A 13273-nucleotide genomic window follows, 5' to 3' on the forward strand; every position below is an offset into this window, starting at 1 on the left:
ATATCTAAATTAAATTACTACACTAAATAAATCAATATTAATTTTTTTATCAGCAATAACATAATCCTAACTACTAAAAAAAACAATAGTAATAATAATATTTTGTATAATTTGTGATTCGAAGAATTGATGAGATCCATCAGAAGTCAAAAAAAAGAAATTCATATTTCTAAATTTATCTATTGATATAGCGGAAAGATTACTTAACTGTGTACCTATATTTAGTGGCCTGTACCTATATAATCACAATCACGTAAATAATTATTTTATAGTCAATTAGATGTATTATCATTTTAATTAAAAATTACAATAGTGAAATATCTTAATAAATGTCAAAATTTTCTAATTATGATAAACTAATTGAATGTATCACGCGTTTTAATGATAATGTATTTGACAAGTACTCTGAAGTGTCGAAATTTTTCAACTATATGATCAGTTAATTGAATCTCCCCGCTTTAATTATAATGGCACTATTCAAAGATTCCTACAATGTGTCAAAATTGACTAAAACCCCATTTTGGTCCTCGAGATTTAAAATTACCTATACTGGTCTTCCAGATTTAGATCTGGGCACCAATGTAGTTCCTCAGCCTTTCCGGTGATGACTCAGCAAACGGAGTGCCATGGTGACACCCTTTCTGCCACGCTGGACCCTCTCTAAACGACGTCGTTTCCCTCCTTAGCGCCCAAATAAGTAAAAAAACGCTGTGACTTGTATATGAAGGAGAAGAAACGAGTTTTACCCCATACAAAATATTCATCTTCTTCTTCATCTCTAATCAATGGTGCCAATGAGGAGTTTCTGAAATCATTCATCACCCAAGTTGAACTAACTCACGGCTAGGTTAGAGTGGAATCGTGTTTCAAAGGAAGGAGGTTGCTCTCCTCTCGTTCTTAGCCAAGGTAAGCGTTAATCTTGGGGTTTAGTGGCTTTAATTTTTTTTAATTTATTTTTGGAATGCATGTATGATTGTACTCTATGGTGCTGGTGTTCTTGTCAATGGAGAACCTTTATGCTTTGTTGCAACTATTTTTTCTAGGGTTTCTTTGATTGCTTATACGTTGGGTTGGGTTGTTGGGGTGCTCTGTTTTTTTATGAATGGAACAGGGGATGATATTGATAGGGTTAGGGCTATGCAATTTTAAATTGGTTTTTGAATTTGGGTTTTCATCTCTGAACAATTTTGAATCTTACACTGAAAATTCAAGTTGATGGAGGATTTATCAACATGCATTTTGAAGAAAATCATTATTCAGATGAAGGGTTTGTGTCTGTCAAAGGTAGGAGGAGTTCTCTTAAGTTTAAATATGCATCTGCCTCTGCATTTGCAAAACTTAAGGAGAAGATTGTTGTTGAAGATGATGGACTAGTGGAGGATGTCTCGGATGGCGAAGTTGACATTGGTTTTGTTGGTGCAGACTTTGGACTTGATCCTAGTACAGATTCTGATGGGGCTAATTCATGGCATTCTGAGGAGATGAAGATCTCTCCCAACTCTGAAGAGGAAATAACAGATGTTGACTCAGATAATGGTTATTCATTGTTTAAAGATGGAGGAAGGTTTGGAGAGTTAGTGCTGGAGGTTGGTATGAAATTCACTACCAAATGGGAGTTCAAATAGGCTGTTAGGGAGTACACAATTCAGGAAGGGAAGAGGCTTAGGTTGAAAAAAAATGATAGCAAAAGAGTGAGAGCTGTATGAAAAGTAAAGGAATGTCCATGGTTGGTGTATGCCTCAAGAGACCATGAGGATACTTGTTGGCAAATAAAAACATTCAACAATGATCACACTTGTGCTAGAGAGGACAGAAACATGGCAAATAAAAACATTCAACGATAACACTCATTTGAAAAGACAGCTTGAAAATTTTACTTGCAGTTATTGTGGTGATAAAGGTCACACCAAGAGAGGTTGCAAAAAGAAGAGATTGGCTGATACAGCAGCTGCTGCTGCTGTGGCTGAGGCTGAGGCTACTACAAAAAACAAAGAGGGCGTAGGGGGAGGAGATCCAACAGCCGACCAAACATGCGTTGCTACCTCTGATGGAACGAACCAACAAGGTGAAGGAGGAAATGTACAACCTATTGATTTAGCACCTATTGTTTCAGCAGCCAGTGATGTCCAACCAGTAGAACTTGAGTTGTCTCAACCTACCTGTTTTGAACAAGAGGATTCTCAGCAGGTAAAGATGTAAATGCCATTGTTATATCATAACCTATTACTGTATTTTAACTTTGGAACTTAAATATTTTTACATGATATAGGTTGCTGGAAATATAAGGCCTGTAAAGTTGCCGACAAGAAGAAGAAGTTCTCCACCACCGAGTTCTGTCACAGTCAATCCATTGCAGGATGCTAGCTCAGGAACAACATCAAGGATGGCAAGTTTAATGAAGTTTGTGCCTACTCCCGGTTTCAAAGCACCAAGGAAAAAGACTTGAAGAAATTAGTTAGATGTGTTTAGGGAGGTTATGAAAATTAGTATGTGGCATTAGGCCTTTAATGTTTTGTTAAAATTTAGACAATGACTACTAAGATCAGTCCTGATTATTTTGATATCACAGTGGATCTTTTGATGTTAATACTCATGATGCTTGGTTATGCATCTTTTTTGTTCAACTCTGATAACTAATTTAATATAAATTCAGTTTGCTGTTTAACTTGCTTATTATAATCCTATTTAAATATAACTCAGTTTTGTTGAATCATGTGTAAGTCACAGGAATTCCACAAATTACTCTTTATTCATTCCATTCAAATATTTTTACACAATATATATTCCATTACATTACATTACACATGAATCCTTCTATAATTTTTTCTTCAAAATTTGTCACACATCACTAACAGAAACACTACCATCATAAACACAGCTACCATCAACAAATTGGTCATGAATTTCTGACTTCTTACATCATTTTCCAACCTCCCAACCCTTCATGCTAGGTTCATCTTCATTCTACCATTGACTCTATCAGAATCTGCTATTCCAGCACTTTCCTCTTAAACAATGTCAGCCCAAACAAACATACCACACCAAGTCTTTTTCTTTGTCTGAAATGAACCAATAAAAGATGATGAAATGAAGTAGGCAAAAACAAATTAACAAAATATCATATATTTAACTTACATTATAATTGGGATATCCAAAAAATGGCTTGTTTGAATTTGATTATGTTCCAGACCATCGTAGAATTGGACGATAACCACACCCACACCATTCCGGCACCCTCGCACTTCTGTTTCGGCTTTGTGACCTGGCCCAGTTATCGCTTGAAGGAGAATGATTCGAGTTTCTAGCTACGGTGCTTCCACCACCCGCCATGGTGCTGCAACTAATAGCGACAAATGACAAAGATTTAACAAGAAGAGCAACAACAAGAAGAAGAAGATAAAGAAGAATAAGAAGACAAGAGGAGGGAAGACGGAAGTTGAAGAAGATCGTAACTTAGATAAATGAGAGAAAATTAGGGTTTTAGGGACTAAATTGGATATAAATACAACTCTCGCCACCTCAGCTAACCGTTGCAGGGTCCAACGTGGCAGAGAGGGTGCCACCTTGGCACTCCGTTTGCTGAGTCATCACCGGAAAGGGCTGAGGGACTACATTGGTGCCCGGATCTAAATCTGGAGGACCAGTATAGATAATTTTAAATCTCGAGGACTAAAATGAGTAATTGCGTGTATCTCAGGGACCAAAATGGGGTTTTAGTCGTCAAAATTACTAGTCAAAGATTCCTACAATGTGCAAAATTTTCCAATTGTCAGTTGTGGATATAATTTCTCTGCAACTACAAAAATCAATGAAAAAATTTTATCAGTTCGATTCAATCTAAGACCGGTTAAAGATTAGAATTGATGAGAACCAATTAGAACCGGTAAAATCCAATCAAACCGAATCATTTGAGAAAAAAATTTAAAATTAATAAAGATATAGTTTAAATTTAGATCCTCTTTAAATCTTTGTATTACATATTTTTTTTGCCACCAAATTATATTATTTTTTATTATTTTATATGCTACTTAATAAGTATATAATAAAATTGTACAATAATTTNNAAAATCTTAATAAATACATACAATATATAATAATATAATAAATATAAAAATACTTTAATACAAAAAAAATTAAAAAATATTTATTATGAAAAATATTAGAATTTTATATACTTATTAATAATAACCGAATTATAATTTGTTGATTATATGATACGAATTTGTATCAAGAACTAGAGAGAATTAGAGATAATCAGAGAGAATAGAAGAGAAATTTCTAGAATTAGGACTAAAGAGAGAAAGTAGAGTTTCAATTACACCATGCATATCCCACATTATTACATCATACATACTCCTATTTATAGTATAGTTCTCTAATTGAGCTAGCTCAATACTAATTATATCATTACCCTACCCTTCAAAACAACCTCGTCCTGAAAGTTGCGGAAAAATATAAACTCTAACAAAAATTATAAAAGCTAATTACAAGTAATAAAAAAAATTAGTATTTCTAAAACAATATTTTCTATGCTACTGCTAAAAAAAATTTTAACCACCAGGATCCCATTGAAAAATTTTTTGTTCAATCCAAAACCAATAAAATATAATTCCTGTTGAAATCTGAAATTGGACTGAAATCCTTAGAATTGAGCTTAAAGTCATTGTACCATCCATCACCTTCTGATTTTGGGCTTCAGAAGGTAAAATTTGGGTTAGCTCACAATAGAAGCCCAACACATTGTTAGGCTTCAGCATCTCTTCCTCATCCTCATCGAAGAAGAGAGACGCGTTGTTGTTTCTCTGCCTCGGAGGTGCACCCACCGCCGCCCCTGCGTCCAACCCGCAGCCACCGGCCGTCGCGAGCTTGCATGGAGGCACCGCCGCTGCCGTCCAGCTCCCAACCCTCCGCTGTTCGCTGTTCGAGTTCTCCCTACCTCTTCCCGAAGCCGCCACTCGCCCCTGCAAGCCCTCGCCGCTTCGTTCTCCGTCTCGATTCCAAGGGAAGACCGCCACCAGGAGTAGTGGTGGATTAGCCACGATTGGAGAGGCTCGACAGAACCCCCAAACTCCACGATCTCTGCCCCGGATTGTGGTTCTGATGGCGTGAGCACACACCCCTGTTACAGAAGCACCATGGGCTTCTCCCTTCCGCGCCGCGAAAGCGCCGACGTCGGCGCTGCTCCTCTCATCGTCATTAGTGGCGGTTGTCCGCGGGTTCGGCGCCTCCCAAGGAAGAAACCGCCAAGCGTCCTCCCCTCCCGCATCTCGATCTGGCCGCAAATCTCCTGGGTGCGTCATCGACGAATCAAACCAAGGTCGATCCCCTGCAGTCCACAGAATACCTTTACCACCAGGTTTGTTTGTGACTTCTGTATTGTTCTTGGTCATAAATCTTGTAATTGCACTAGAATCATTTGTCACTGAAATTGCCAGATCTGCTGTGGTTGGAATCCCTGGAATTGAGTTTTCAAATGTGTGATCTGCTGGTAGACATTCTACTTGAACTGCAAGTTCTGTTGATTCTTCAGGTAGAAATTCAAAATTGGAATCGAATTCTTCTTCTTCTGCATCTATCCTTTTTTAATTTTGGCATGAATTTTGTAGTTGTTGCTGAAATTGTATTACTGCTTCTTTGTAATTACATATTGACACTGGTGAGCGCTGAATTGTTGCTTGATCTGGAGTTTCTGTTGATTTTGCTTGTTGCTGTGGTTGGACTAGGAAACAGAAATCTGATTCTTCTGCTTCGTCTTCCTCTTTTGTGTGAACTGGAGTCATGTTGAATTCTGGAAAATTGGTTGCTGCATTCTCCAATGCTGCCTTCTCATAATCTGATGCTGAATTCTGAAATTGCAGAGCCGGAAGTGTAGAATTGTTTGCTTCTAGAGCTGTTGAATCATTGTTGAGTGGTGGAAAAGCTGAGGTTGATTTGGCTTGAATCTGGCATATTGGAGGCTGTTGGAGTCGTTGATGATTTCGCCAGGTTGTACAAATTTTGGTGCAGGTTGCCTGAATATCTGCAAGTATCTTGGATGGTTTTTCATAATCTGAATTCAAGCGATCTAAGCTAGTTTGAGTTTGAATCTGATCCCAAATTGCGTCATCATAGGAATTTGGCATGGTGTTCAATGAAAGCACCATTTGATACGAATTTGTATCAAGAACTAGAGAGAATTAGACATAATCAGAGAGAATAGAAGAGAAATTCCTAGAATTAGGGCCAAAGAGAGAGAGAGTAGAGTTTCCAATTACACCGTGCATATCTCACATTATTACATCATACTCTTATTTATAGTATAGTTCTCTAACTGGGCTAGCCCAATACTAATTGTATCATTATAATATAATGTGTTAATTATAATTTGTTGAAACTTGATTGTTTTTAAAATATTAGTGAAAATATGTATTTTAAATTTTAGTTTTAGATTTTTGACTATTTTATATTTTTTATTTATATAGTAGCAGTTCTACCGGTTCAACTAGTGACCCACCAGTTGAACGAGTAATCCAGTGACTCAATAGCTTAATCGGTTCGATCATCGGTTTGGTTTTGACAATTATGCTTAGTACCATAGTTGTCAAAACCGAATCGATAATCGAACCGGTTAGGTAATTAATTTATTGGTTTATTAGTTCAAATGATGAGTTACTGGTTGAACAGGCAAAACCGGTCTTACGTAAATAAAAAAATATAAAATAGTCTAAAACTTAAAATTAAATTTTAAAATATATATCTTCATTAATATTTAAAAAACAATCAAATTTCAACAAATTATAATCAACAAGTTATAATCTAGTTATTATTAAATAAGTATATAAAATTCTAATATTTTTTCATAATAAAGATTTTTTAATTTTATTTTTATATTAAAGTAAATATTTTTTATTTTAATAACTAATTAATTAGTTTATATTTATTATATTATTATATACTATATGTCTTTATTAAAGAGATCCATTAGAAGTCAAAAAAAGAAATTCATATTTCTAAATTTATCTATTGATATAGGTGAGAGATTACTAAATTGTATACCTATATTTGGTGGCCTGTACCTATATAATCACAATCACGTAAATAATTATTTTATAGTCAATTAGATGTATTACCGTTTTAGTTAAAAATTACACTAGTTAAATATCTTAATAAATGTCAAAATTTTTCAATTATGATAAACTAATTGAATGTATTACGTGTTACCATAGTACAAAGAGTTTAGGAAAGAAATCAAGAATTATTTAGAAAAGTATTATTTTTATTCATATTTTTGATTTGTGATTACAAAGTTCTTACCAATATATAGAACAAGAGTACGCTAAGAGTACACTCGTTATGGAATAATATCCAAATAAATTACATTGATTTTTTTCTAATCTTCTTTGATATTTTCCTGATTTTGTTCCTTAATTATGATATTCTAACACTCCCCTCAAGGTCAGGAGTGGGATCACCAATACTCAGCTTGGTTAGAACTTTAGTAAGGGCTTGTCTTGAAACTGCTTTAGTAAGAATATCAGCCAACTGATCTTCTGATCTCACAGATGGAAGTTCAATAATTTCATTCTCAATTTTTCTTTGATAAAGTGTCGATCCACCTCAACCTATTTTATTCTATCATGTTGTACAGGATTCTCTGAGATGCTAATTGCGGCTTTCTTGTCACATTTCAACTGGTCTGTCATCAATTGTCTTATCCACAATACTTCAGTTATGCCTTTAACGATCTCTCGAAATTCTGCCTCAGCACTTGAAAGAGCTACAACTTCCTGCTTCTTGCTTTTCCAAGTTACCAGGTTGCCTCCAACAAGTGTAAATCTCTTATACCATGTTACCATGGTACAAAGAGTTTAGGAAAGAAATCAAGAATTATTTAGAAAAGTATTATTTTTATTCATATTTTTCATTTGTGATTACAAAGTTCTTACCAATATAAAGAACAAGAGTACGCTAAGAGTACACTCGTCATGGAATAATATGCTAATAAATTACATTGATTTTTTTTCTAATCTTCTTTAATATTTTCCTGATTTTGTTCCCTAATTATGATATTCTAATATCACGCGTTTAATTATAATGTATTTGGCAGGTACTCTGAAGTGTCGAAATTTTTCAACTATATGATCAGTTAATTGAATCTCCCCGCTTTAATTATAATGGCACTATTCAAGGATTCCTACAATTTGTCAAAATTACTAGTCAAGGATTCCTACAATGTGCAAAATTTTCCAAGCCTCAGCACTTGAAAGAGCTACAACTTTTCTGCTTCTTACTTTTCCAAGTTACCAGGTTGCCTCCAACAAGTTTAAAGCTCTAATACCATGTTACCATGGTACAAAGAGTTTAGGAAAGAAATCAAGAATTATTTAGAAAAGTATTATTTTTATTCATATTTCTCATTTGTGATTACAAAGTTCTTACTAATATATAGAACAAGAGTACGCTAAGAGTACACTCGTTATGGAATAATATCCTAATAAATTACATTGATTTTTTTCTAATCTTCTTTGATATTTTTCTGATTTTGTTCCCTAATTATGATATTCTAATATTACGCGTTTAATTATAACGTATTTGGCAGGTAGTGAAGTGTCGAAATTTTCCAACTATATGATCAGTTAATTGAATCTCCCCGCTTTAATTATAATGGCACTATTCAAGGATTCCTATAATGTGCAAAATTTTCCAAGTCTCAGCACTTGAAAGAGCTATAACTTTCTGCTTCTTGCTTTTCCAAGTTACCAGGTTGCCTCCAACAAGTGTAAAGCTCTAATACCATGTTACCATGGTACAAAGAGTTTAGGAAAGAAATCAAGAATTATTTAGAAAAGTATTATTTTTATTCATATTTCTCATTTGTGATTACAAAATTCTTACCAATATAAAGAACAAGAGTACGCTAAGAGTACACTCGTTATGGAACAATATGCTAATAAATTACATTGATTTTTTTTCTAATCTTCTTTGATATTTTCCTGATTTTGTTCCCTAATTATGATATTCTAATATCACGCGTTTAATTATAATGTATTTGGCAGGTACTCTGAAGTGTCGAAATTTTCCAACTATATGATCAGTTAATTGAATCTCCCCGCTTTAATTATAATGGCACTATTCAAGGATTCCTACAATTTGTCAAAATTACTAGTCAAGGATTCTTACAATGTGCAAAATTTTCCAAGCCTCAGCATTTGAAAGAGCTACAACTTTTCTGCTTTTTGCTTTTCCAAGTTACCAGGTTGCCTCCAACAAGTTTAAAGCTCTAGTACCATGTTACCATGGTACAAAAAGTTTAAGAAAGAAATAAAAAATTATTTAGAAAAGTATTATTTTTATTCATATTTCTCATTTGTGATAACAAAGTTCTTACCAATATATAGAACAGGAATACGCTAAGAGTACACTCGTTATGGAATAATATCCTAATAAATTATATTAATTTTTTTCTAATCTTCTTTGATATTTTTCTGATTTTGTTCCCTAATTATGATATTCTAATATTCCCCCTCAAGGTGAGTAGTGGGATCACCAATACTCAGCTTGGTTAGAACTTTAGCAAGGGCTTATCTTAAAACTGCTTTAGTAAGAATATCAGCCAACTGGTCTTCTGATCTCACAAATGGAAGCTCAATAAGTTCATTCTCAATTTTTTCTTTGATAAAGTGTCGATCCACCTCAACATGTTTTGTTCTATCATGTTGAACAGGATTCTCTGACATGCTGACTAGGAAGCACCGATACGACACGTGATACGGACACGACACGACACGGATACGCCGACACGTTCTTTGCTCTTACCAATATAAAGAACAAGAGTACGCTAAGAGTACACTCGTTATGAAATAATATGCTAATAAATTACATTGATTTTTTTTTCTAATCCTCTTTGATATTTTCCTGATTTTGTTCCCTAATTATGATATTCTAATATCACGCGTTTAATTATAATGTATTTGGCAGGTACTCTGGAAGTGTCGAAATTTTCCAACTATATGATCAGTTAATTGAATCTCCCCGCTTTAATGATAATGGCACTATTCAAAGATTCTTACAATTTGTCAAAATTACTAGTTAAGGATTCCTACAATGTGCAAAATTTTCCAAGCCTCAGCACTTGAAAGAGCTACACCTTTTCTGCTTCTTGCTTTTCCAAGTTATCAGGTTGCCTCCAAAAAGTTTAAAGCTCTAATACCATGTTATCATGGTACAAAGAGTTTAGGAAAGAAATCAAGAATTATTTAGAAAAGTATTATTTTTATTCATATTTCTCATTTGTGATAACAAAGTTCTTACCAATATATAGAACAAAAGTACACTAAGAGTACACTCGTTATGGAATAATATCCTAATAAATTAGATTGATTTTTTTCTAATCTTCTTTGATATTTTTCTGATTTTGTTCCCTAATTATGATATTCTAATTTCACGCGTTTAATTATAATGTATTTGGCAGGTAGTGAAGTGTCGAAATTTTCTAACTATATGATCAGTTAATTGAATCTCCCCGCTTTAATTATAATGGCACTATTCAAGAATTCCTACAATGTGCAAAATTTTCCAAGTCTCCGCACTTGAAAGAGCTACAACTTTCTGCTTCTTGCTTTTCCAAGTTACCAGGTTGCCTCCAACAAGTGTAAAGCTCTAATACCATGTTACCATGGTACAAAGAGTTTAGGAAAGAAATCAAGAATTATTTAGAAAAATATTATTTTTATTCATATTTCTCATTTGTGATTACAAAGCTCTTACCAATATAAAGAATAAGAGTACGCTAAGAGTACACTCGTTATGAAATAATATGCTAATAAATTACATTGATTTTTTTTTCTAATCCTCTTTGATATTTTCCTGATTTTGTCCCCTAATTATAATATTCTAATATCACGCGAAGAGTACGCTAAGAGTACACTCGTTATGGAATAATATCCTCATAAATTACATTGATTTTTTTCTAATCTTCTTTGAGTTCTTACCAATATATAGAACAAGTTTAGGAAAGAAATCAAGAATTATTTAGAAAAATATTATTTTTATTCATATTTCTCATTTGTGATAACAAAGTTCTTATCAATATATAGAACAGGAATACGCTAAGAGTATTCTTACCAATATAAAGAATAAGAGTATGCTAAGAGTACACTCGTTATGGAATAATATCCTCATAAATTACATTGATTTTTTTCTAATCTTCTTTGAGTTCTTACCAATATATAGAACAAGTTTAGGAAAGAAATCAAGAATTATTTAGAAAAATATTATTTTTATTCATATTTCTCATTTGTGATAACAAAGTTCTTATCAATATATAGAACAGGAATACGCTAAGAGTATTCTTACCAATATAAAGAATAAGAGTATGCTAAGAGTACACTCGTTATGGAATAATATCCTCATAAATTACATTGATTTTTTTCTAATCTTCTTTGAGTTCTTACCAATATATAGAACAAGTTTAGGAAAGAAATCAAGAATTATTTAGAAAAATATTATTTTTATTCATATTTCTCATTTGTGATAACAAAGTTCTTATCAATATATAGAACAGGAATACGCTAAGAGTATTCTTACCAATATAAAGAATAAGAGTATGCTAAGAGTACACTCGTTATGGAATAATATCCTCATAAATTACATTGATTTTTTTCTAATCTTCTTTGAGTTCTTACCAATATATAGAACAAGTTTAGGAAAGAAATCAAGAATTATTTAGAAAAATATTATTTTTATTCATATTTCTCATTTGTGATAACAAAGTTCTTATCAATATATAGAACAGGAATACGCTAAGAGTATTCTTACCAATATAAAGAATAAGAGTATGCTAAGAGTACACTCGTTATGGAATAATATCCTCATAAATTACATTGATTTTTTTCTAATCTTCTTTGAGTTCTTACCAATATATAGAACAAGTTTAGGAAAGAAATCAAGAATTATTTAGAAAAATATTATTTTTATTCATATTTCTCATTTGTGATAACAAAGTTCTTATCAATATATAGAACAGGAATACGCTAAGAGTATTCTTACCAATATAAAGAATAAGAGTATGCTAAGAGTACACTCGTTATGGAATAATATCCTCATAAATTACATTGATTTTTTTCTAATCTTCTTTGAGTTCTTACCAATATATAGAACAAGTTTAGGAAAGAAATCAAGAATTATTTAGAAAAATATTATTTTTATTCATATTTCTCATTTGTGATAACAAAGTTCTTATCAATATATAGAACAGGAATACGCTAAGAGTATTCTTACCAATATAAAGAATAAGAGTATGCTAAGAGTACACTCGTTATGGAATAATATCCTCATAAATTACATTGATTTTTTTCTAATCTTCTTTGAGTTCTTACCAATATATAGAACAAGTTTAGGAAAGAAATCAAGAATTATTTAGAAAAATATTATTTTTATTCATATTTCTCATATAATGGCACTATTCAAGAATTCCTACAATGTGCAAAATTTTCCAAGTCTCCGCACTTGAAAGAGCTACAACTTTCTGCTTCTTGCTTTTCCAAGTTACAGGTTGCCTCCAACAAGTGTAAAGTTCTGATACCATGTTACCATGGTACAAAGAGTTTAGGAAAGAAATCAAGAATTATTTAGAAAAGTATTATTTTTATTCATATTTCTCATTTGTGATTACAAAGTTCTTACCAATATATAGAACAAGAGTACGCTAAGAGTACACTCGTTATGGAATAATATCCTAATAAATTACATTGATTTTTTTCTAATCTTCTTTGATATTTTCCTGATTTTGTTCCCTAATTATGATATTCTAATATCACGCGTTTAATTATAATGTATTTGGCAGGTATTCTGAAGTGTCGAAATTTTCCAACTATATGATCAGTTAATTGAATCTCCCCGCTTTAATTTTAATGGCACTATTCAAGGATTCCTACAATGTGTCAAAATTACTAGTCAAGGATTCTTACAATGTGCAAAATTTTTCAATTGTCAGTTGTGGATGTAATTTCTCTGCAACTACAAAAATCAATGAAAAAATTTTATCAATTCCATTCAATCTAAGACCGGTTAAAAATTAGAATTGGTGAGAACCAATTAGAACCGTTAAACTCCAATCTAACCGAATCATTTGAGAAAAAATTTTAAAATTAATAAAGATATAGTTTAAATTTGGATCCTCTTTAAATCTTTGTATTACATATTTTTCTTGCCACCAAATTATATTATTTTTTATTATTTTATATGCTACTAAATAAGTATATAATAAAATTGTACAATAATTTTTTTAAATATT

At 32.4% G+C, this 13273-nt stretch overlaps 2 protein-coding genes across 2 annotated transcripts in view; one reads left to right on the forward strand and one right to left on the reverse strand.

The window, feature by feature from the left end:
• The window catches only part of LOC107645932 (mitoferrin), a 65714-nt gene that overhangs the window by 9289 nt on the left and 43152 nt on the right, over positions 1-13273 (forward strand). The gene's annotated exons all lie outside the window — the stretch shown is intronic.
• Positions 5357-6201, reverse strand: LOC110268906. Its single transcript, XM_021116013.1, has 2 exons — positions 5647-6201; positions 5357-5530 (listed from the first exon to the last, which is right to left on the reverse strand). The coding sequence occupies exons 1-2, from the start codon at positions 6141-6143 to the stop codon at positions 5527-5529; spliced, it is 501 nt and encodes a 166-aa protein (XP_020971672.1). The 5' UTR covers positions 6144-6201; the 3' UTR covers positions 5357-5526.

This window comes from Arachis ipaensis, chromosome B01, assembly GCF_000816755.2.
Source record: "Arachis ipaensis cultivar K30076 chromosome B01, Araip1.1, whole genome shotgun sequence".
Taxonomy (NCBI): domain Eukaryota; kingdom Viridiplantae; phylum Streptophyta; class Magnoliopsida; order Fabales; family Fabaceae; genus Arachis; species Arachis ipaensis.

Excerpts from the sequence above, each read along its gene's own strand:
- LOC110268906 (XM_021116013.1), bottom strand. The coding sequence starts at position 6,143 with ATGGTGCTTTCATTGAACACCATGCCAAATTCCTATGATGACGCAATT.